General features: G+C 46.1%; 1 protein-coding gene across 11 annotated transcripts in view; it reads right to left on the reverse strand.

Moving 5' to 3' along the window:
- SLC20A2 (solute carrier family 20 member 2) overlaps positions 1 to 25,800 on the reverse strand; it is a 108,055-nt gene that overhangs the window by 14,845 nt on the left and 67,410 nt on the right. For all 11 annotated transcript variants that reach the window (XM_067022534.1, XM_067022539.1, XM_067022541.1 and 8 more), the window contains 4 exons: positions 24,891 to 24,987; positions 15,056 to 15,172; positions 10,339 to 10,542; positions 8,469 to 9,033 (listed from right to left, as the gene is read on the reverse strand). In XM_067022534.1, the coding sequence (XP_066878635.1) occupies positions 8,469 to 9,033; positions 10,339 to 10,542; positions 15,056 to 15,172; positions 24,891 to 24,987 (983 nt within the window). The remainder of the gene's footprint in view (positions 1 to 8,468; positions 9,034 to 10,338; positions 10,543 to 15,055; positions 15,173 to 24,890; positions 24,988 to 25,800) is intronic.

Raw genomic sequence — 25,800 nt, forward strand, 5'->3', positions numbered from 1 at the left:
TTGCATTTGTGGCTTGCCTATGTAATCTACAGGTGATAAAAATGATTTAGTAACTTTTTTGGTTGTGGTTTAAAAAAACAGAACGTTTACCATCTTGACTATTTTTAAGTGTACAGTTCAGTAGTGTGAAGGATATTCACACTGTTGTGACACAGGCCTCCAGAACTTTTCATCGTTTGCTCATTAAATAAGAATTCCCTTTGCCCCTGCCCCACCCCTGGTAACAACTGTTTAACTTCGTCTCTGAGTTGGAGTAGCTCTGCGAAGTTTCTCCTTCAGTGCAAGCGTAAGGTATTTGTCTTTCTGTGGCTAGTTTATTTCACTTAGCATAATGCCTTCAAGATTCATCCGTGTTGTAGCATATAACAGAATTTCCGTCCTTTTTAAGGTGGAATATTCCACTGTGTGTGTGTGTGTGTGTGTGTGTATATACATGCACACACACACACACACACACCCCCCACATCTAGTTTAGCCATTCACCTGTTGATGGAGACTGGGGTTGCCTCCACGTCTTGGCTATTGTGAATAGTGCTGCTGTGAACATGGGGGTGAAAATGTCTCTTTGAGATCCTGCTTTCCATTCTTTTGGGTATATGCCCAGTAGTGGGATTGCTGGGTCATATGGTAATTCAATTTTTAATGTTTTGAGGAATCTTCAGACTGTTTTCCACAGTGGTTACACCATTTTACATTCCCACCAACAGTGCACAAGAGTTCCAATTTCTCACATCCTTGCCAACACTTATTTTGTTTTTAGAGTAGCCATCTTAATGGTTGTGTGATTTGTTAATTTTTTTTTTTTTTTGGCTGTGTTGGGTCTTCGTTGCTGTGCACAGGCTTTCCCTAGTTGCGGTGAGCGGGGGCTACTCTTTGCTGCAGTGCATGGGCTTCTCATTGCGGTGGCTTCCCTTGTTGCAGAGCATGAGTTCTAGGTGCACAGGCTTCAGTAGTTGCAGCACACAGGCTCAGTAGTTGGGGCACGCGGGCCCTAGAGCGCGCAGGCTTCAGTAGTTGCGGCATGTGGGCTCTAGGGCGCACGGGTTTCAGTAGTCGTGGCACGCAGGCTCAGTAGTTGTGGCTTGCGGGCTCTAGAGCACAGGCTCAGTAGTTGTGGTGCAAGGGCTTAGTTGTTCTGCGGCACGTGGGATCTTCCCGGACCAGGGATCGAACCCATGTCCCCTGCATTGGCAGGCGGATTCTTAACCACTGCTCCACCAGGGAAGTCCCTAATTTTTTTAAAGTACTGAAAAATCACAAGAAGTGGATACAGGTTCTTTTCTTTCTTCCTTTCTTTCTCTATTTCTTTCCATTTTCACTGCCAGCACAGCTACTAATATTAGCTACCAATTTGGGGCAGCTGTGCCAGCCTCCCCACTATGGGATCACAAACATTACTGCTAATCATTAGTTCTCAGGCCCACCTCTTAAACTGGCTATTGTCACTCCCATTTTACTGATGAGAAAACTGATGCCAACGTCATGTCTCTAGCAGGAAGCAGAACTGGGATGTGAGCTTAGGACTCACTCAGGTGCTTACCCCTCCCCCCAGACCCCCTATCATCACTCAGGCCCTTGGCAGGCATGCACTGACTTTTTTGGGAGGGATGCCACAGCTTTTTTCTTTTTTACATTACGACTTTATTTCTTTAGGGCAGTTGAAGATTCATAGCGACACGGAGGGAAAGGTACAGAGGTTTCCCATATAACCTCTGGTCCACACGTGCATAGCGTCCCCGTCATCAACATCCCCACCAGAGTGGAACGTCTGTTACAACCCATGAACCCATACTGGCACATCAGAGTCATCTGAAGCCCATAGTTTACAGTAGCGTTCACTCTTGGTGTTGTACATTCTATGGGTTTAGACAAATGTATAATAAATGACATGTATCCATCATTAGGGTATCATACAGAGAATTTTCACTGCCCTAAAAATTCTCTGTGCTCTACCTATTCATTCCTCCTCCCCACCCCAACCCCTGATCTTCTGTCTCCATAGTTTTTGCCTTTTCCAGAAAGTCATATAGTTGGAATCATACAGTATGCAGCTTTTCATATTGGCTTCTTTCATTCAGTAATATGCATTTAAGGTTCCTGCATGTAATTTCATGGCTTGATAACTCATTTCTTTTTAGTGCTGAATAGCATTGTGTAAACGTACCAGTTTTTTTATCAATCCACCCTATTGAAGGACATCTTGGTTGCTTCTGTGTTTTGGCAATTTTGCGTAAAGCTGCTATAAACATCCATGTACAGGTTTTTGTGTGGATATAAGCTTATTAGGATAAATACCAAGGAGCATGACTACTGGATGGTGTAATGAGAGTGTGCTTAGTTTTGTAAGAAACTGTCCCACTGTCTTCCAAAGCAGCTGTACCATTTTGTACTCTCACCAGAAATGAATGCGAGTTCCTGTTGCTTCACATCCTTGCCAGCACTTGGTGTTGTCAGATCAGTTGACTGTCATGTTTATGTGGGTCTATATCTGGGCTCTATATTCTGTTTCATTGATCTGTCTGTCTATTCTTTCACCAATACCATACTGTCTTGTTACTGCAGCTTTACTAGCAACCTTGAAGTCGGGTAGTATCAGTCCTTCAAGTTTGTTCTCCTTCAGTTTTGCATTGGCTATTCTGGGTTTTTTGCCTCTCCATATAAACTTTAGAATCAGTTTATCAGTATCCATAAAATAACTTTCTGAGGTTTTGATTGGGATTGCATTGAATCTATAGATCAAGATGTGAAGAACTGACATCTTGGCAATATTGAGTCTTCTTATCCTAGAACATGGAAAATCTCTCCATTTATTCCATTCTTTGATTTCATCCATCAGTTTTAGTTTTCCACATATAGATCCTGTACACATTTTGTTGGATTTATCCCTAAGTATTTCAAGGTGCCAGTGTACATGGTACTACTGTGTTTTTAAATTTCAGACTCCACCTTTCTCTGCTAATATGTAGGAAGTGATTGATTTTTGTATATTAACCTGTATCCTGTGTCCTTGTTATAATTGCTTATTAGTTCCAGGAGGGGTTTTTTTTGGTCAGTTCTTTCAGATTTTCTACATAGATGGTCATGTCATCTTCAAACAAAGACAGTTTTATTTCTTCTTTCCTAATCTATATACGTTTATTTCCCTTTCTTGTCCTAGTGCATTAGCTAGAACTTTCAGTACAGTTTTGAAAAGCAGTGCTAAAAGGGGACATCTATGCCTTGTTCCTGATCTTAGTGGAAAAGCTTTGAGTTTCTTACCATTAAGTATGATATTAGCTGTAGTTTTTTTGTATTTTTTATCAAGTTGAGGAGTTCCCCTCTATTCCTAGTTTACTGAGAGTTTTTTTTTTTTTTTATCATGAATAGGTATTGGATTTTGTTAAATGCTTTCTTCTGCATCTATTGATATGATCATGTGACTTTTTCTTTTTAGCCTATTGACATGATGGATTACATTAACTAATTTTCGAATGTTGAACCAGTCTTGCATATACCTCAGAGAAAGCTCACTTGGTCATGTTGGATAATTCTCTTTATACATTGTTGGATTCAATTTGCCACTAGTTTGTTTTTTCTTCAGCGAAGTTCATAAGAAATACAGGTCTATAGTTTTCTTATAAAGTCTTTCACTGCTTTTGGTACTAGGGTAATGCTGGCCTTACAGAATGAGTTAGGAAATATTCCTTTTGCTTCTATCCTCTGAAAGAAATTTGTAGACAAGTATAAATTCTTCCTTAGATATTTGGTAGAATTCATCAGTGAACCTATCTGGGCCTGGTGCTTTCTGCTTTGAAAGGTTATTAATTATTGATTCAATTTCCTTAATAGATATAGGCCTATCAGATAGTCTATTTCTTCTTGTGTGAGTTTGGGCAGTTCTGTCTTTCAAGGAATTGGTCCATTTCACATAGGTTATCAAATTGGTTATTCATAGTATTGCTTTTATAGTATTTTGTAGTATTATCCTTTTAAAGTCCATAGGATCTATAGTGATGTCCCTCTTCCCTTTCTGATATTAGTAATTTGTGTTCTCTCTTTTTCTCTTAGTTAGCCTGGCTAGAGGCTTATCAACTTCATTAATATTTTCAAAGAACCAGCTTTTTGTTTCATTGATTTTCTCTATTAGTTTCCTGACTTCAATTTCATTTATTTCTGCTCTAATTCTTATTATTTCTTTACTTCTGCTTACTTTGGATTTAATTTGCTCTTCTTTTCCTATTTTTCTAGGCTGGAAACGTAGATTGATTTTATTATTATTTATTATTTATTGATTTTATAACCCTTCTTTCCTAATATATGAATTCAATGCTATAAATTTTCTTCTAAGCACTGTTTTTGCTGCTTCCCACAAATCTTGATGTGCTTTCATTTTCATTTAGTTCAAATATTTAAAAATTCCTCTTGATACTCCTTCTTTGATCCAAGTGTTATTTAGAAGTGTGTTGTTTAATCTCCACATATTTTGGGATTTTCCAGTTATCTTTCTGTTATTGATTTCTAGTTTAATTACACTGTAGTCTGAGAGCACACACTGTATTAGTTCTACTCTTTTCAACGTGTTAAGGTGTGTTTTATGGCCCAGAACGTGGCCTATCTTGCTGAATGATCCATGTGAGCTTGAGAAGAATATAAAGTCTGCTGTTTTTGGATGAAGTAGTCTACAGATGTAAGTTATGTGCAGTGGACTGATGGTTTGTTGAGCTCAGCTATGTCGTTACTGATGTTTTGCTTGCTGGATCTGTACATGTCTGCTCTGTCTGAAATGAATACAGTTATTCCTAATTTCTTTTTATTAGTGTTAGCATGCTATATTTTCCTCCTTCCATTTACTTTTAACCTATATGCATCTTTATATTTAAAGTGGGTTTCTTGTAGACAACATAGAGTTGGGTCTTATTTTTTGATCCACTCTGACAATCTCTGTCTTTTAATTGGTGCAGTCAGACCACTGAAATTCAAACTGATTACTGATATAGTTGGATTAATATCTACCAGCTCTGTTAGTATTTTCTATTTGTTGCCTTTGTTCTTATTTTTGTCAGCCACTTTTTTTTTGCCTTTAAAAAAAATTATTTATTAGGCTGTGCCAGGTCTTAGTTGAGGCATGCAGGATCTTTAGTTGTAGCATGTGGAATCAATCTAGTTCCCTGACCAGGGATTGAACCCAGGCCCCCTGTATTGGGAGCACGGAATCTTAACCACTGGGCCACCAGGGAAGTCCTGCCTTTCGTTGTTTTAATTGAGCATTTTATATGATTCCATTTTCTCTCCTTTCTTAGCATATTGGCTATACTTCTTATGCAAACGTTTTTTGTGTGGTTGCCCTAGAGTTTGCAATATACACTTAGAGTTAATCCAAATTCACTTTCAAACAAAACTGTACCACTTTACAGGTAGTGCAGTTACCTTAAAATTTTTTAAAAAGTCCTAGTTCCTCCCTCCCATCCCTTGTATCATCACTGTCATTCATTTCATCTAACATAGGCATATATAAGCGCGCGCACACACACACACACACACACACACACACACACACACACACACACACAGAGTTTTAATTCAACTGTGGCCTGAGAGCGGACATTTTATCATTTCTAATTTTAAAAATTTGTTGGGACTTCCCTGGTGGCACAGTGGTTAAGAATCCGCCTGCCAGTGCAGGGGACACAAGTTCAATCCCTGGTCCGGGAAGATCCCACATGCGACGGAGCGACTAAGCCCATGTGCTACAACTCCTGAGCCTGCACTCTAGAGCCCACGAGCCACAACTACTGAAGCCCGTGTGCTGCAACTACTGAAGCCCGCATGCCTAGAGCCCATGCTCCGCAACAAGAGAAGCCACCATAATGAGAAGCCCGTGCACCGCAACGGGAGTAGCCCTCGTTCGCCGCAACTAGAGAAAGTCCGCGTGCAGCAACGAAGACCCAAAGCAGCCAAAAAAAAAAAAAACAACTTTTTTTTGTTAAGATGTGTCCTGGGTAAAAGGAGCTGCTGTAAATAGGCCTTTCGTGATGTGGTGGTAGGTCTGGGGATGGAGAAGCCTTCTGTAGTCCTTTGATGAGGTCTCGGTCTCTCAGTGAGCCTGTCCCTCTGGACTGTGAACTTCCCAAGTGTTTCTCAGTTTTTGCTTCCCCCTTAAGTGGGACAGGATGGCTGGAGGTGGGTGCTTCCCTTCGCCCAAGTGGAAGGTGAGGGAAGTCTGGAGTGTATTTCCCCTCCCCAGGTCAGTTAGGCTGTGGTAATCCCCGTGCAGGCTGGGCTCTGGTGACCTGGTTTCCCCTGGGAGCAGGCCTGGTTAAGCACACAGTTGCTCTCTTCTGTCAAATGCTTTCCCTCCCCCGACAGGAGCAGGACGGGATTTCTCTTCCCCGATATTCACTGTGAGGACCGGGTACAGCTCTTGGACGTAAAACTCACAATATCATGGGGTCCCCCTACCATGGGTCCCCTGGAGCCTCTAACTCTCTGCTTGTCCCCCCTGAGCCTCCAGGGTCCATCATTCCAGTCCAGGTTTCCCTGGTTCCCATGGCAGCTTCCACTCCCGAGTCACCCTTCCAGGACTCCCTGCATCTGTCTGTCCCTCCAATCTTGGGGGCAGCGGTTTGTCCTGTGTCCTCCTCTCCTTTCTGGATCCAAGAAGAGTTGTCGGTTTTTCAGTCCATTCGGTTTTCTCCTGTTGTTAGGGTGGAGTGACCACCTCCAGGCTCCCTGTGGGCTTTCAACAGCCTCTGTAGCTCTCAGCCCACCCTCCACTCTGCAGCCTGAGTCACAAAGAGCCAGCTCCCGAGTCCGCTTCTCTCCAGCTGCGTGACTCTGGGCAAGAAAGTCGCACTTCTGAGCTTCAGATTCCCTGTCTTTGAAGGATACCACTTAGGACTGCAAAGGGCTGCTCTGAGGAGGGTTAGGGTAAATTACAAGTGGTTCAGCTCTGAGCCCTGGTACGGACTTGATAACTTCTTCCTGAATGAACAGAAGCCCCCTCTTCACATCACACTATTATTTCTAAAACCTTGCTTTCATCAGACCACATCCCTGCTCAAAAGCCTCAAAAGCAGTCCCCCAAACTGCAAACAGGTGCTCTAAACTCTGGTCACCTATAGCAGCTGCCGCCTGGACTCTTCCTCTGGCCTTTAAATGCTGTTTTGGGGTGTTCTGTTACTTTGCTACGTGCATGTCTTTCTTGTCTCCTTAACTGGAATTTAAACTCCTAAAGGACAGGGATCCAATTCATAACACTTTGACAGTACCAGGCTTTCAATAAAGAATTTGTGGATAAGGAGGAGGAAGTGGGCTGGTGGGGGAGGGCAGAAAAAAAATTATTAAGAGGAGACAGAACATGGTGCCCCCAATTAAATAATATGGCGACCCCTAGACGACACTGAGCAGAACATAAGATTCCAGGCCTCTTCTCTGGCAGAAAGACTTCTTTGAAAAAGAACAGAAACGCTGTTGCACGTGGGTAGACGGTGTAAAACGGAGTCATATAACTGAGCCAAAAAAAAAAGCAACAATGGCGTGTTTTCCTGATCTGGACAGAAACATTAGCCTGTGTGCTAACTATAATAATAGTAAGAGTGAAAATGTAGGGATGCTGATTATGGGAGAGCACTGTCTTGAGCTTGTTATATAAAGCATCTCACTTAATCTCACAGAAATCCCCTGTGGTTGGTACTAGCTTTACTCCCACTTCACAGATTGGGACACTGAGGCTTTGGGAAATTCAGTGACTGGTCCGGAGCTGCCCAGCCAGTGAGAGGGGGGTAGAGACTACACATTCGGGGCCTCCACGACCCGCCGACCCGAGCGTCTCCACGCTCTTGCTTGTGGCTCTTCCCGGAACACCCCCCCAAGGCATGATCTGCCTCGGGCCCTCGCACCTGCTGTTCCCTCTTCCGGAATGTTCTCCCACAGACGAGCACACGGCTGCACCCTCAGCCCCTGCAGGTGTCACCCGGCAAGCCCTCCTGACCCGAGCAGCCGTCCAACGCGGCAGCCCCCAGGGGTCCCCCCCCCCGGGGTCCCCCCCCCCCCCCCCCGTCTACTCTTCTCTTCCCTTTAACGTGTGTCACCGTCTGGCACACTACAGGAGCTACTTATTCACAGGTGACCCTTGAACAACTCGGCGGAAATCCAGGTACTGCTCCTCTGACTCAAAACCAAAAGGAACTGATGCATGACTCAGGCAGCGCAGGAAGCTGGAATGGCGTGGGCAGAGTCAGGGCTCAAACCTCACGTCTTCTCATTCCGCGCGCTGTGATCTCCGATCCAACACAAACCTTCCCCCACGCCTAGTTCATTTAAAGATCCGCGCAGTGAAGATGCGGGTGCTACACTTGTGGGGGGAAAGCCCATGTCGGTGGACCCGGGCAGTGCAGACCCGCGAGGTTCCAGGGTGGCTGTGCGTCTGCCGTGCACCTCCCCCTACCCTCTGCCCCGCCCCGCCCCGTCCGTGCGCCCTGGGCACTGACCTCACGTCGTTGCCGCCGTGCGCGAAGGAGCCGAAGCAGGCGGTGAGCACCTGCAGGAAGTGGAAGAGCAGGTGGACCTCGGCCGAGTCCTTCTCCTTCTCGTCGTCCGCCGCGTCGTCGCGCGGCGGCTCAGGCTCGCTCAGCGGGGTGGCCAGCCGCACCTCCACGCCGCCCTCCTCGGCCTCGATCTCGGCCTCGGCCACAGCGTTGCAGTAGCTGGAGTAGCTGTCGTAGCGCAGCCGCCGGCGGGAGTAGGCCACGGCGTCAGCCACCAGCTTCTCGCTGTCCTCGGGTGCGGGCGTGTCGCCGCGGCGCGTGGCCAGGCCGGGCAGCCCGCAGATGGCCGCCGTGTAGCACGTGTAGCTGTTGTTGCGCCGCAGCAGCCGCGGGGCCCCGTCCGGCGCCGGCCGCTCATCGCGGATGCGGTGCAGCAGGTCCTTGTAGAGCCCCGAGTCCTTGTGCACCGTGTGGTACACGTGGCCATCGCCGCGCGCCGGGCCGTCGAAGCCGAAGGTCCCGTTAGACACGGGCGACTTGGCGCCGTGCGTCATGGACAGCGCCCGGCCTGCAGGGGGACAAGGGGACAGACTGAGAGCCGAGGTCATCTGGGGTGGCGGGGTGGCGGGTGCTTTTGCTTTTTCCCACGTGCTCCATTGTCTAACTTGACTATGAAGCCCCTGCAGTATGGTTCAAATAAAAAGGGAAACTTGGAAACATACAACAAAGGGTAAGTAAAACTAATAATTTGGTAGTTAAAAAATGATGTTACAGTCTCTTAAAATGTGTCTTCCAGAAATCGCGGTAGCACTCTCTCCTTTTCTAGGAACCAGTAAAAGGAGGATTCCCTGTAAGGAGCTCATTGTACAAAAAACTTCATACCAGAGGGACCCAACCAGAGCCCTGTGAGATACACACTGTAGGTGCTCCTTAAAAATATGACACAAGTGGACTCATCTATGAAACAGAAACAGAACCACAGACATAGAGAACAGACTGGTGGTTGCCAAGGGGGAGGGGTTGGGGGCGGGATGGAGTGGGAGGCTGGGATTAGCAGATGTCAGCTACTACACAGAGAATGGAAAAACAGCAAGGGCCTACTGTACAGCACAGGGAACAATATTCAATATCCTGTGATAAACCATAATGGAAAAGAATATTTTTTAAAAAGAATATATATATGTATAACTGAGTCACTTTGCTGTACAGCAGAAATTAACACAACATTGTAAATCAACTATACTTCAATTTAAAAAAAAAAAAAAAGCCAGTCTGGGCAGTCAGAGGCAGATCTGTCAGCTCAGTGGGCAGAGTTTGTTCGCCCTCTTTGGCCAAGTCCCAAACGCAGCCTGGAAATCGGTGCCAGCGCCCCTGCAGGGAGGCGGGCCAGGCAGACGCTGGTGCCTGCCCGTTACTGTCCACAGATGCTGTGGGACAAAGGACCCCCCACACACACCAAGACGGTCCTGATGGTTTCTGTAATTCTCTAGTGGGACCCCACCCCCCACCCCGCTCCCGTTCCAATGTCAGCTTTCGCTCTGCATCTTCCAGGAGGAAGGTGTTCATGTTAAGCTGGATAAACCGACGTTCCAATCTCCAGCAGTTAGGTGACTGCGTGTGGAAGATGCAGGTGAGGCACTCAGAGGGGTGGTACGGGGGGTCTGGGCGCCGCTGGGAGACTGTAGGTAAATGGCTCTTGGAGGAAAATCACAGGACATGAGTAAGCCTGCTCTGCAACTGCCTGGTCCCTGAGGCCTCTTTAGTGCCTGGGTTTTCTCAAAGCAGAAACCGGGAGACACTTGTGTGCACTGGAGCCTCAGTGCCACACGTAGGTCGGCAGGCCCAGCGCCACCCCAGCCCCCGGGGGTCTTACCGTATGGTACGCGGGGGTGGTGTCCCCCTGTCATGCTTTCTGAGGTCCCGGACGGCTCCGCGGCTGACCCGGTGAGGGGGACGGTGCTGTCGTCATGAGCCCTGGCACCCGGTAGCTCTTTAAATACTGGGGACTCCGTTTCCGGAATTTTGTTGAGGCTTTCATCAGAGACTCGCGATAAAGCACTTTCTTTTTGTAATTTGCCTAAAGAAAATAGAGTCATAACTGAAAATTTTGTCAGAGAATTCTTGTTACTGACAAAAGAATACAAAAATAAATACCTTGTTACTTACGTGCTTACTTTGGGAATGAAGAAAAAAGTTAGACAAGATAAAGTGGAGAGTTCAATCATCTGGGAAACACAGGCTAGAAAACTCAGCTATGGAGGGAAAGATGGAGGCTTAGGCCTGAGTTATCTCATCCAAGACCAACAAAAAAGACAGGATTAGATTGATTCCCAAGGTAAACATTCTGTAAATTCTACAATCATCTAGACTGGCCTTGTGTTTTCTTAAACTAACCTCAGAATCCCTGAAATGTTTATCCTTTTTTCTTCAAAGATACTGTTATAGTCTGCTTGGTTTTCTTCTGTTCAATAAATGAATGCTCTCAGATTTCTTTAGGTCACCGAATCTTAGGAAACAAGTAAATCATTTTTCTCAAAAGGAACAGAGAGATTCTACTTACTTTTAAAAATCCTTTACTTTCAAAAGAAACCAGGGATTTTAAAAAAGCAGTTTGAAGCTGGAGAGCATTCTTTTTAATCAAATCTGGTGTGTGGTGCTGGTGATTTATGACCTTGCTTCCTCAACTGAGCGGATGTCTAAGCTCTTACCTACCCAGCTGAAATGAAGACATTCTCAGTTCCTCTGCAGAACACACTCAGCCTCACCTCTATTTCTATACTTACCTAGATAAGTCAGATACAAGATAGATTTTTTAAAAACTAAATTTATGTACTGCAAGGAACAAAAAAGTGTGCATACAGATCTCTGACCTCAAGTTGCTTACAATCTAGATGAGAAAGGATAATATTTGTAAAGATTATAATAACAATTTTTTAAAAACACCCTTTTTTTTTTTTTTTTTGCCACACTGTGTGGCTTGTGGTATCTCAGTTCGCCGACCAGGGATCGAACCCGTGCCCCTCTGCAGAGGAAGCGCGGAGTCCGAACCACTGGACCGCCAGGGAATTCCTAAAAAAACCTGTTAACACATGAAACAGGTATTATTATTTTCTCTCATTTATAAACAGCAAACTGAGGCCCAGAGAGAGTAAGTCATTTGCCGAAGGTCACATAGGTAGCAAAATGCAGTCGGTTTACTCTCTGTCCACGCCCTTAACCACAGTCTGTACCTAAATTAATAGAAAAATATACATATACACTGAAATGTCAAAATATATGGCATTGACCAAAAAATCTCCTGGGAAGCCAGTATATGGGTAGTGTTGTCCGTTTCCTGCTGTAACATTATAGCCTAAATGTGGAAGAAAAGAGTTTATGGTCCATTTCACATTAAGGTTCAGCTATTAGAAAAAGCCTTTAGACATCAGAGCATTTAAGTATAGTTTATCACTTCCCATGGGGTTAAGTCAGCCAAGCAGGATGTTTAAGGGGGGCTCGTTCTCAGCCTAGAGTGGGAACTGCTACACAGGAGACGAAGCAGCAGCTGGTAATCAATCTGTCATCAGTGTGGCTTTACTACTTAGTTTCAAGTTGTATGTATTAATGTAGTTTTTTTTTTTTTTTTTTTTTGTGGTACGCGGGCCTCTCACTGCCGTGGCCTCTCCCGTTGCGGAGCACAGGCTCCGGACGCGCAGGCTCAGCGGCCACGGCTCACGGGCCCAGCCGCTCCGCGGCATGTGGGATCTTCCCGGACCGGGGCACGAACCCGTGACCCCTGCATCGGCAGGCGGATTCCCAACCACTGCGCCACCAGGGAAGCCCCTAATGTAGTTTTTTTATTATTAGTTTTTAAATTTACATGCAGTAAATTGGCTCTGTCTGTGTGTGTAGAATCTTGAGTCTAACAAATGTCTAGATTCCTACAGACAATCCACAGACAGGGTAGGGAAGGGTTCCATCAGCCACTAAAGCCTCCCTGGCGGTCAGCCCCTCTCTCCATCCCTAGCCTGACAACCACTGATCTGCTCTCTGTCCCTACAGTTTTGTCTTTTCCACATGTCATATAGATGGAACCATAAGACATGAGCTTTTGAGGCTGGCTTCTCTGACCTGGCACGATTAACGCGTCTGAGGTTCATCCAAATTGTTGCAGGTTTCAGTAGCTCACTCTTCTTCACTGCCAACTAGTGTTCTAATACACGGATGTATGTATTTACAGAAATACGTGCTTGTTTATTCGTTCTGTGGATAATCCAAGCTGTTTCTAGTTTTTGGTGACGGCAAATAAAGCTGCCATAAACATTCATATCCAGGCTTTTGTGTGAATTTAAATTTGCATTTCTCTAGGGTAAATACCTAGGAGTGGATAAGTGTATATTTAACCTTATAAGAAACCACCAAGCTGCTTTCCCGAGAGGCTGCACCCTTTTGCATTCCCACCAGGAGTACACGAGCATTCCAGCCGTTCCTCAGTCTCATCAGCACTTCGCACTGTCCTTTTTTTTATAAAAAAAAAAAAAAAAGCCATTAAAATAGGTGTGTGGTGGTATCTCGTGATTTTAATCTACATTTTTGATGTTGAGCAGCTTTTCATGAACTTATCTGCCATTCATATATCTTCTTTGGTGAAGTGTCTGTTCAAATTTTTCCTCATTTTTAACCAGGCTGTCTTCTGAGATTTCTTTATATATGCTGAACACAAGTCTGCAAACACTTTCTCCCAGTCTGTAACTTGTCTTTTAAAATTCTCTTAATGGTGTTTCTCAGAGCAATAGTTTCTAACTTTGACGAAGTACGATTTACCAACTTCTTTTATGAACTGTTTTTGGTATCATATCTAAAAACTCTTTGCTTTGCCAAAGGTCTCAAAAGTTTTCCCTTTTTTGTCCTAAAAGTTTTACAGTTTTCTATTTTACATTTTTATTCTATGATGCATCTTGAGTTAATTTTGACAAGGTGTAAGGCTTAGGTCAAGGTTCTCTTTTTGACATTCAATATCCAACTATTCCAATACCATTTATTGTAAGGACCATTCTTCCTCCATTGAACTGACTTTGTATTTTGTCAGACATCATTTGGCCATATATATTTGTGGCTCTGTTTCTGGACTCGACTCTGTTCTGTTAATCTAGGTGTCTCTCTTCACCAATTCCACACTTCCCTGTAGCTTTACAGTTAACTCTTAAGGCCAAGCAGTACAGGTCTTTCAACTTTACTCTTTTCCAAAATTGCTTTGGCTATTCTAGTTCCTTTCCCTTTCCATATAAATTTTTTAAATGACTTGTCTAAATCTACAAAATATCCTGCGGGGATTTTTATTTAAATTGTGTTAAATGTATAGATTGATTTGAGACGAACTGACATTTTTCCGGTATTGAGTCTTTGCGTTTGTGAGCATGGTATGTCTCCTCATTTGTTTTGTTCTTCTTTGAAATATGGGTTTCTCAAATTCAGATATATCCGTATGAATGTGCGATCGTAAGGTACACTCTGAGGCCAAAAGTAAATACTTCTTTTCTTTCGAGAGCCCTGTAAAGGGCTGTGTGTGGCCTGCAGACTTGGAATTCAATCATGTTGCTACTGACAGGAAAATACCTCCTGCCATTTTCTAAGCCACAGTCGTCATCTTCTTTTTTTTTTTTTATTGCTTTCACTGAGGTATAATTTCCATACGGTGAAATTTATACATTCTAAATGTACAGGTAGATGACCTGTGACAAATGACTACAGCCTGTAACTACTCCCCAATTAACAGAGTCCTGCGAAGTGCCTCCTGTCCCTAAAGTTCCCTCCTGTCCCTACAAAGCTCCCTCCTGTCCGTGCAAAGCTCCCGTCTGTCCCTACAAAGTCCCCTCCTGTCCCTAAAGTGCCCTCCTGTCCCTGTGCCCCTTTGCAATCGGTCTCCAGCAACCAGAGGTTTCCCGTTGTGCACTACTGTTCCCTGGGACGATGCAGTATGTGCTCCTTTGTGTCTGGCTTCTCCTGGTAGTTCTCGTCATTGCTAATCCGTCTTCTCTTGTGCGAACAGACCATAAGTTGTTTATCCCTTCACTTGTTAATGAGCATGTGGGTTGTTTCCATTTTTTGGCTAGTATGACTGACCAATGTGTGTACAAGTCTTTTCATTTCTCTTGGATAAATACCTAAGAGTGGAATTAATGGTCCACATGGTAAATGTTTGCTTAACCTTACAGGAAACGGCTCAACTAACTTCCCCCACGGCTGTACCAGTTTTTATTTCACCATAGATATATGAGAATTCCAGTTATGACACTTGTAACCTAGTCTTTCTACCTTTAGCCATTCTTGAGGGAGGGAAGCGCTATCTGACTGTGCTGTTGATCTGTATAATCTAATATTTCTCATCGGGCGGTTACCTTCCATTAGCCATGGCAACTAGGACCTCACTCTCACCCGGGTCCCGAGTTACCAAGGAAAAGTCTGAGCCAGGAAGCCGTCAGGAGCCACGAGCCAAGGACGGGCCTGAGCTCGGCGTGTGTTCCCTCTGTGAGCCAGGATCACGGTGGATGACAGCGAGGGCCCGGCAGTCGGAGCCCTCTCGCCGATCAGAAGAACAGCAAAGCCCTTACCTGCTATCTTTCTCCGCATCCACGGACACACGAAGAGCCACACGAAGAGGGCACACAGCAGCGCGACCCCGAAGGAGGAGAGCACGATCGCCCACGTGGGAAGGACCAGGCCCAGCACTGGGGATAAAGGGGACACTTCTCAAACGCTGGCATCACATCCACATACCCGCCATTCCCCAAACCTGAAACAAATCACCTGGATTCCGTGTTTAGTAAAACTCTCAACCAAAAAAGATGTGATAGGCTTTCAGGGGTACAAAAAGCTGTGTGTTTAAGACACACAGCTTTGCGAACATGTGGTTAAATCAGTAAGTAACCTAATTACTAAAAATCGACCAGCTTGGCACAAATGGCTTATTAAGTTGGGAATAAACCCATTTACAGTATTATCTCAATATCTAAATTCCTGAGGGGACAAACGGGTAACAGAGGGTCCGTCTTCCCTCCTAGTGCCCCCGCCCCCGGGCAGTGCCAAGCCCAGGGCTGCAGCGGGCACGGCAAGGCTGGCAGCTGCCTCTTTCCTTTCTCAATAGCCAGCAGCCCGGCTTTAAATGGACATGACGCTCGGACCACACACACAAACCTTTTTTAACATCAGCTTAAATGGAGAAACAGCAGACACAGGAAGAGTCTGCTGCCCCCTTCATAAGTGCCTGAAAGCAGGGCGTAAATTTCTTGTGAGAAACATGCCTGCCTTGTTCCAGGAAGAGCAAAGTGACCACTGGAAACAAGGCACTAATACCAAGATAAGTCTGCACAGACCTTGCGAAAATAACCGTTCTATTCTGTTTCCTCCCTGTATTTCCTAGTCACTTTCCATAATTTATCACCCTTTGTCAAAATGGTATATAAGTCCCAAAGTCTAACTGCTTCTTTGTGTGTTCATGTCTTTTCTGTGAAGGCCCCCATATGCATAAATCAACCCTTTCTTCTGTTAAAAATGAAATAAAATAAAATAAAAACTTAGATAGAAAATTGTTTTTTGTTTTTTTGCGGTACGCGGGCCTCTCACTGCCGTGGCCTCTCCCGTTGCGGAGCACAGGCTCCGGACGCGCAGGCCCAGCGGCCACGGCTCACGGGCCCAGCCGCTCCGCGGCACGTGGGATCTTCCCGGACCGGGGCACGAACCCGCGTCCGCTGCATCGGCAGGTGGACTCTCAACCACAGAAAAGTTTTTTAAAAGGATGCAGACTCTTCTTTGAAGTGTCAACTCATGGAATTACAATATAGAAAACCTTTTCATTACTATCCAGTCCAGCACACGAAGAGGCCATCCCATCAGCCAGTGAAAGTATGCAGGGTGGAGAAGCATCAGGCTTCCTAGCCCTGTGGGCCCCAGAGCCCAGCTCTCCCGGCCGCACAGGCGTGACTCACACACGCTCACAGGTGTGCCCTTGCACAGGCACAGAGGTACAGGCACAGGAGCACTCACTACAGCGTTATTTGTCATGGGAAGAATTTGAAAGACGACCGATACACGCATCATTCCATGGAACCGTGAAGTCAGTGTGGTGCAGAGCATAAAAACGAGGTCAATCTAAATGTCCTCATAAGGAAAGAGGCCCGCAATCTAGTTAAGTAAGAAAGGCCAGCTGGATCATGGTGTGTGTAGCATGACCCAATTTATGTTTAGAAGAGAAAAAAACCCCACACATACACTCCTACCATATGTGTGAATAGACAGAAAAAGTTCTGGAAAGGATCAGTGGTTACTCCTGTGGAGAGATGAGAAATTGGAGGGGGCTCTCCCTTCTCACTACATATACTTTTGTACTCTTTGAAAATGTATAATGGGCACACACTTTTGTAAATTGTTAAACTTTTTTTTTTTTTTTTTTTTTTTTTTTTGCGGTACGCGGGCCTCTCACTGCTGTGGCCTTTCCCGTTGCGGAGCACAGGCTCCGGACGCGCAGGCTCAGCGGCCATGGCTCACGGGCCCAGCCGCTCCGCGGCACGTGGGATCCTCCCGGACCGGGGCACGAACCCGTGTCCCCTGCATTGGCAGGCGGACTCTCAACCACTGCGCCACCAGGGAAGCCCTGTTAAACTTTTTTTCAAAGTTTGAAAGGTGTGAACTATTTAAAACTCTGCCTTAAACAAATCTCTAAGGATACAGGCTTTGTTAGTTACACTGTTAGCCACTCTATACATACGAACCAACTTACAGTTAAAGGTATCATTAGACCTTTTGGTAACGGTAAGAGGGAGAACAGGTAGTTAATACGCTAAATGGGGAGTCAGGATTAACATATATAAATATAAAAACCAGAAAACCAAGATCACCCAGCCTTAGTACAGGGGAGGGGTCACCGGTGGCAGCAGACACTCAGCGGTCAGGCCACACTCCACCCTCACACGCCAGGTTACACCAGAAAGCATATGGCCCCGTGCAGAGCTGTTCTGAGGCACCTGGCAGCGCTTCTCCGGCCCCGGCTGTGGCCTCGGATCTGAGGCTTGGAGCCGCTTGTAGACCACTCGGGCTGGCCTCACTGGCCGCGCTCACGGCCACGGCTTCCTGCTTCTGCTTCACGTCTTCGTGACAGTGTCTGATACATGCGGTAAAAGGCCACTCCAAAGCCGTTTCTTGCTAACTGAGTGGTAACTGTTAATTACCGACATCAAACTGATGAACGAACATCAACACCCACTACAGCTTAAAACTACTTGGCTTTTTTTTTTTTTTTTTTTTTTTTTGCGGTACGCGGGCCTCTCATTGTTGTGGCCTCTCCCGTTGCGGAGCACAGGCTCCGGACGCGCAGGCGCAGCGGCCATGGCTCACGGGCTTAGTTGCTCCGCGGCATGTGGGAACTTCCCGGACCAGGGCACGAACCCGTGTCTCCTGCATCGGCAGGCGGATTCTCAACCACTGCGCCACCAGGGAAGCCCAAAACTACTTGGCTTTTGAAGAGGTTTCACGGTTTCCTTGGTGGCTCCTGGTTCCGTTGATGATAAAATTGTTACTTGGGCTACTTTTGGCTTCACTGCGTTAACTTGATCTAAGACAGGCGAGCTCTGGGTACTCCGGGGAGGGGGTGCAGTTTGGGAGCTGGATGTAGGAATATTTAAACGAGTGAATACTTTTGCTCCCAGGCCCCGTTTGCTTCCTTCCCTGCCGAGCAGAGCTCACAACACGGCAGGGCGGGGCCGCTCTACGTGTGCCTTCCAGGCCCGTCTCCACGCTCTCCGCGGAGGTCACGTGAGTTCTGGAGGGTGTCAGGACCCACATCCGAAAGGGAGGAACTGAGGCCGGCTACACGACTTCCGATGCTTCTCTTAGACAATAAGCCACAAGTCGCCTGACCCTTGAACCTTTACCATCACAACCTCCTTCGCCATCGGTTTGGCCTGGGAGGTGGCCGGGAAGGCCCGAAGCCACCCTCTGAGTCACAAGAACCGGACGGGAGGTCAGGGGCTCCACACATCACTGAGGGTGGAAGGGGTGGGAGACAGAGGGGAAAACGCAGGGTGCGAAGCACAGCAAAAGAGCCAGGGAAGCGGGGGCAGTCATCAATGGTGAGTAAGAGAGGAGAGAGGAACAGACGGGGACAGGATTTGGGTCTTACCAAATTATTATAACAATTTAGTAAATTAACAGAGCATCAGAAGTGCACAGGATCAACGTACATACAAAACAGAAACAGACTCACAGGCACAGAAAACAAACTTATGGTTACAAAGGGGAAAGTGGTGGGATAAATTTGGAGTTTGGGGATTAACACATACACACAACAATATATAAATAAGGATCTACTGTATAGCACAGGGAACTATATACTCAGTATTTTGAAATAACCTATAAGGTTAAATCTTACAGTAAAAGAACCTGAAAAAGAATATGTGGTTGTGTGTGTGTGTTTGTGTGTGTGTGTGTATATATATATATACCCCCCACACACAAATATACATATTTACATATATGTAAATATACATACGTATATATGTAAATATACATATTTACATATATACATAAAACTGACACCTGAACTACTGTACGCTTGGGAAAAAAAAAGCGCACCAGGATTTACTCTTAAAGCCTGCATATAAGAAATGCAGACTGACAGGGGACGCAGCTCTAAACTGTACTAAATACATAAAATCAACTTTCACGGATAAAAAAACAATTAAATGCAAAAATCCAGCACGGAAAAGCCTTTGAATCAACGTACCTCCAGGGGAAAACTTTTTTTCTCCTGAAAATTCAAGGTTGACCTTTTCACAACAAAATTTTTGAGGAGGTGCTGATCCTCTGCGAGGATCTCAAATTGTTTTCCGGTAACAACGCTCCAGGGGGCACTGAGGCCCGGCGCCGTCACCCCGCGGAAGGCAAAGTAGGACACGGCTTGAATTGCTCCGGTGCCCGCGGCCAAGAGCGGCTGCCAGGAGCCCACACTGGGTGCTCGCAAGCCCAGGCCTCGCTCCAGCCCCTAAATGGCCTTTCATCTCAAGCTCTTTCATTTTCTGAACAGCAAAGATATGACGAATAGTGATTTAGCTCTAACCACAAGCATCCTTGCAACTCTCTCCCAAATCCCCCGAAGATCAGGATATCCAAGTGACATGGGGAAAAGCACAGAACTTTAGAAACACAGTCTTCTGGAGTCATTATTACTTTGCTACATCTCTTGTTTTTCATATATAAGAATCATTGTTAGAATCTAATAAAATAAATTAAGCTTCTATAAAACCAGTAAGGCTTTTTAGTCCATATTAGTTCCCTTATACTACTCATCAGCCTCTCCTGCACCCTCTCTTCTCTCTCTCTCGGGTTTAATTTTATAAATAATATACGGTTATAAAAATATCAGCCATAGATAATCATCAAGGACCTACTCTACAGCACAGGGAACTCTATTCAATACTCTGTAATAACATATATGGCAAAAGAATCTGAAAAAGAATAGATATGTATACGTATAACTGAATCACTTTGCTGTACACCTGAAACTAGCATAGCATTGTAAATCAGCAATACTTCAACATAAAATAAAAATTAACAAAATAAAAATATCAGCTGTATAAAACTGTATCACGGGGCTTCCCTGGTGGCACAGTGGTTGAGAGTCCGCCTGCCGATGCAGGGGACGCGGGTTCGTGCCCCGGTCCGGGAAGATCCCACGTGCCGCGGAGCGGCTGGGCCCGTGAGCCATGGCCGCTGAGCCTGTGCGTCCGGAGCCTGTGCTCCGCAACGGGAGAGGCTGCAACAGTGAGAGGCCCGCGTACCGCAAAAAAAAAAAAAAAACAAAACCAAAAACTGTATCACGTACAAATGTGAAAATACCTCGTTGTCCGTCCTTCTTGAACCCACTTCCCAGAGTAACACTGTTAACTATTTGGTGTGTATCTTTTCAGGCATTTTCTAGACATAAACATATGGTGCAGAATGTTTGTGAGTTTTTTTTTTCCTTAAATTTAATAGATGTAAATCACACTGTATATATTCTTCTGTGCCTTCATTTCTCACATAACAATATATTATGGACATCTTTCCACAGTAACACGCACACACAGACACACGTCTGCCTCATTTGTAGAATCACTTTTTACTACTCCTCCCTTCCCTGATAAATGAAGTTTCTAGTTTTTGTTTTGTCTTAGATCAACACGCTCAAGCATTAGAGGAGCTCCCTATGTGAAAGGAATCCTGGGGCAACTTTAAGAAAATGAAATATTGTTTTGAAATTCAAAAATGCTATTTCTTAATTTGTCCTATAGTTGGGATTTTTTTAATGCATATGGTACCAGCTTTCTCAAACCAAGGGTTCATTTATAATAATTCTGAGAAGGAAGTGACTTTAAATCACTCTGTTCTGAATCAAGGTCTCAGTGATACTGGAGACTCTTCTCAGCCCAGGCCTTCCCCACCCAGGGCCCTGGGCTGGGAATCACTGCAGCTCCAACGCCCAGCTTCTCTACAGCCCGGAACATTCTCTACAGCTAACACGGAACACAGAGGTCCTCTGGGAACAAAGCTCCTTCTCCCGAGTCAGCGGGGACCTGAGGGGTGGCTGATGCTCTGGTTCCCTTGGGGGGGCTGGACCAGAAGAGCTGCCACTGGAGGAGGAGGAGATGGAGAAGATGGGGGAGGGGGAGGAGAAGGGGGAGGGGGAGGGAGAGGAAGAGAAGATAGAGGAGGAGGGGGAGGCAGCCCCATCTCAGGTGCAGACCACTCTGGGGAAGCCAGAAACCAGGCCTGGTTAAATCTGAGAATTCATCTGCTGGTAAGGAGTGAACAAAGGTTGTTAGCTAGAGCTTTTGAAGAGCACCCCTTGCATGAGAACCGTGATAAGACAGCAGCGATTACGGTAAAAGGTTATGATAAAGAGGTGGTTAGGGCAGGGGTCCTCTAAATGCACACGCATCCGATCACCCAGGGTCTCCCTGGTAAACACAGACTGCTGGGCTGCACTGCTGGTTCATCGGGTCTAGGGCTGAGCCTGAGAATCTGCATTTGTGACAAGTGTCCGTGTGATGCTGATGGTCTAGGGACCACACTTTGACTTAGAAAAGCTTCGTTAGCTGATCCGCTCTGACGCCTCAAAGCCGTGTGCCATGAACCTCAGCGTTTGTTCTTTAAATGCGGAACAAGAGCCAGGTCCTGTATAGCTGAAGGCTTTCCTTAAAGATAAACTTCAGGGGCTTCCCTGGTGGCGCAGTGGTTGAGAGTCCGCCTGCCGATGCAGGGGACACGGGGTCGTGCCCCGGTCCGGGAAGATCCCACGTGCCGCGGAGCGGCTGGGCCCGTGAGCCATGGCCGCTGAGCCTGCGCGTCCGGAGCCTGTGCTCCGCAACGGGAGAAGCCACAACAGTGAGAGGCCCGCGTACCGCAAAAACAAAACAAAACAAAACTTCAGGCTTCTGTCTAACCCAACCCAAGTGAGTACTTTATTTTCCTCAAGTTATTTTTGCTGCTTGCAAATTATTTTTTAAACGACAAAAATGCAAAGACAAGTTTCTAAAAAGTGCAACTCAGTTTCTGAAGGATGACTTTTGAGAAAAGTCATGTCAAAACGCAAAGTAAAACAAATCAAACTAGGCCCAAGATATAAGCAACTTCAAAATAACTTAGAGAGGAGGAACAGAGGAAGTCAAACCAGAACCCTGTCACTCAACAGCCCATGGGTCCCCCACTGAATTCACGTCCATCTAGAAAAATGCTACTTATCAGAATCTCTGAAAGTTGAAACGGGGTAAGGCGAACGCTGCCACTCTTTTCTGTTAGCAAACTTTTCATTCTTTTATCTCCTGGGCCTGTGTGTTGAATAGAAGTGTTCTCAGGAAGAAAAGGACTGGGAAGAATAAATTCCAACAGGCAGAAAGGCAGGCAAATTCTGAAAGGGGCACAGGACCGAGCCACTGGGGAAGTGATTCCTCCCAGGCCAACCCTGTCCCCGGCTATGACGCCACAGCTACAGATGACCATAGGGTGGAATGAACGTCTAGTTTTAACCTTAGACAAGTTTAAATAAAAATAGGATCTAGACTCACCTATGGAATATCCCAAAAACACTCGCCAGGAGCCAAGACATTAGCAAAGTCCTTTTCTGACTGACTGTATTCTGATCATCGTTAACAGTGACATTAGGTACCAGGCACTAGATACTGCGTGTCTCACCCCTGCTCCATCGCGTGTCAGAAGAATGTCATATAACTGGGGCTTGGGACCAGGCTGCCCACTTAAAGTCGACTTCTGCACTTGACTAGTGATATGACCTTGGGTACTCAGTCGGCCTCACTGTGCCCGCGGCCCACCTGTCAGGGGGCGTTAGCAATATTACCAATTTACCCATTTCCCTTTTTCCCAGAGGACGCAAAGGATTAACTCATGTAAAACTCAGCTCAATGAAAGCATTTATTTATTAATAATTTTTCACAACTTCTCTAGGAAGTATTTATATTATCCTTAGTTGCCTCGTCCGTTATCTAGTTTCATTTTCTCTAGAATTTAGTCTCCTAGTAATCTGATTCTTCTAGCAAATTTGCAATAAAACTGCAGCAAAAGATGAGAAAAAGAAAAAGTGATGGAAAAATTAGGTAAGTATGGGAAAAGTCAAATTCTAATAAAAATCATACAGTTGTGGTCTTCTGACATTCAGACCGAGAACCAGGGAGCGAGTAGAGGCTAGAGAAAAAAAAATGCAGAAATAGAACTAAATGGTCGTCATTTACACCAATTTCCACTTCCAGGACTCGGTCTGACAAAGGCACAACAGCCTTCATTTGTTTAATCTCTTAAATCACTAGCCCGGGAGGTGTCTGGCTACTGACGGCTGCCAGGCTTTTTGTTCTGTTACCCTGGATTCTGAGAGCCTGCACAGAACTAAGAACAAGGGCTCAGGTGGACAAGACATCTCTCTGCTACAGCTGGCTTCCCACCTGGCGCTCCGGGACCCGCCCAGCACCATGTGGAAGCTTCGTGAGATTCACAGACTTGGTGGAGGGGGGTGAACTTCAACTTCATGGTATGCAACTGCTTTTTCTCTGCCTCTGTGTTTTTTGCTATGGATCATGAAAACAGTCTGTGACAAACACACTTCATACGCCGTGAATGATTAAGCCCGAAGGGCCGTCAGGCCACTGTCATCTGAGGCTAGGGTTTCATCTCCCTCCAGCTCACCATGACGTTCAGCCTTGTGCTTTTCAGATAACTTAGAGCCGCTGAGGTGCTTCACGCCCCCTCCCTTCACCCAAAGTCTGAAAGCCCGGACCACAAGCATTCAAGCTGTAAGAGCCGTGCTTTGAGCGCTGAGAAGATGCCAAAGTAGAAGGTTACACAGCGTTCAGAATCATTCAGAAAGAGTGAAGTACACAAACACAGAATTAGGTACGGCTATACAATCCGAGAAAAACTGCCTTGAGAAAACCCGGTCGGAGAAATTCATAAGGATTTCCCCCGTTTGGGAAGAGGGTGCTTTCAACTGTAATACGACACACCATTTAGCAGAAACTTTATCTTTTGAACAGAGAGAGGCAGGTTTTTATCAGATATGGCCCGTAACTGAATCTTAATCCTTAAAGGACATTAACAAGAAGGAAAACGACACACACAAACATCTCTGCTGACTCTGGACATCCCACAACAATGGACGCGCTCAGGATCTAGCTGTAAGAGGCACATCTCACAAAGGGGAACGGGGGACCCTCTCTACCAAGATACGCATGGAAATGGTGAGTGAGAATGTTAATGACCTCCTCGGCCGGGAACGTTATGCAAATGACAGTACTGTACGTAAGTTCTTCTTTACCCACTGAAAACGTAAAACAAAGGAACTTTTAACCCTGCTCCGCCCCAAACCCCAAACCCTTGAAAAGAAGGAACAAAAGACATCGGAATGGGAAGAAAAGGAGCAATTCTGAAAAAGAAAGTCGTCACTGGTTCCGGTATCTGAAACGCAGAACCAGAACGGCAGGGCTCCAGTCCCTGGACTCGGGGGTCTGACGAGTTCCGGGGGCGGGGTTAGATGTCTGTGCTGTAGACCACGTGACAGCCCCGCCCCGGACCTTCCCGAGGTGGTGACCTACCGCTTACGCGAGCTCCCCGCTGCCTCCCGGGGCGCCCCCAGCTCAGGGAGGCTCAGGCTGTCCTGTCACGTTCTGCGACTCAGCACCAGGAATCTGAGGCAGAAGGCGGATTTCGATTTTCTTTTTTAAACCTGAAGTTTGTTGCCTATGTACTTCACACCTCTCTTGAGTATTTAAAACAAGCAAAGGCATCTCCTGCTCTTTTCACTGCTCCGTGGTGATCCTGAGTAGAGCTTCTGACTGTTGGCCCACAGATCCACCACCGCCGCTGGACTCTGACACCACCTGCTGGCCGTGACCTTCCGAGGGCTCTTACCTGGGGCTCCTGTGTACATGATGGAAAACACATTGATCGCGATGGTAGCAGCATAGAACACGGGAAGCGCCCGGAGGCCGTTGGGAACGGGGTCCTCCTGCGGGGTAAGGAGATTAGGGGGTTAGGTCAGGACTCCAGGGGCATCTGCAGGCAGCACAGGCAAAATGACACAAGTCATCGTTCCGGGAAAGCCCTGTTCCTGCCGCGGGCTGTGTGCACCTCCAGACCCGGGGCCAGCCTGGGCTGACCCTCCTCCTACACGAGTGCTGTGGCAAAGGGCCCACGATGGTGACCAGCAGACGTGTTGACGCGCTGGGATCACATGATGTGGTGACAGATGCGGGGACAGAGAAGGGCTGTTGGTGAGGCCAGCTTCGGGGACTAAAGCCCTGACCCGGCGTGCTCACTATTCTAGCTACATTCACATTGCCCCCCAAATCCACTTTCAACAAATATTTTGAGGCCTGACCCTCTGAGGATGCCCTGAGAAAGTCAAATGACTTTGACACCACGGCGTTACTACTAGATTTCATGGTACTCCGTGACACCATCCGGGTTTGCTGTGTCGAAATATATAAAGCAAGGAAATACAGGACCACGTGCTACGACTTTCAGAATCCTTTCACGAGGTGGAGCATTTCACCTTCAACTATGAAAAAGTGAAAAGAACTGTGGGTTCTTTGTCTAAGAAAACATTTTTGTACAACCTTAGGCTTCTGGTACAACACTTCTGAAATCTAATATTTCAACGAGAACAGTACTGCACGTGTTTTAGGCAAAGTCACATCTGGGAGACTATTCGAAATGTAGAGTTTACAGAGGAAAAAATATAGAGTTTGAGGGTTTACATCTACAGAGGATTCTGAGGCAAAAATATGAACCGGGAACTCCTCGACACAGAAGTGGCACG

The sequence above is a fragment of the Kogia breviceps genome, chromosome 20, assembly GCF_026419965.1.
Source record: "Kogia breviceps isolate mKogBre1 chromosome 20, mKogBre1 haplotype 1, whole genome shotgun sequence".
Taxonomy (NCBI): Eukaryota; Metazoa; Chordata; class Mammalia; order Artiodactyla; family Physeteridae; genus Kogia; species Kogia breviceps.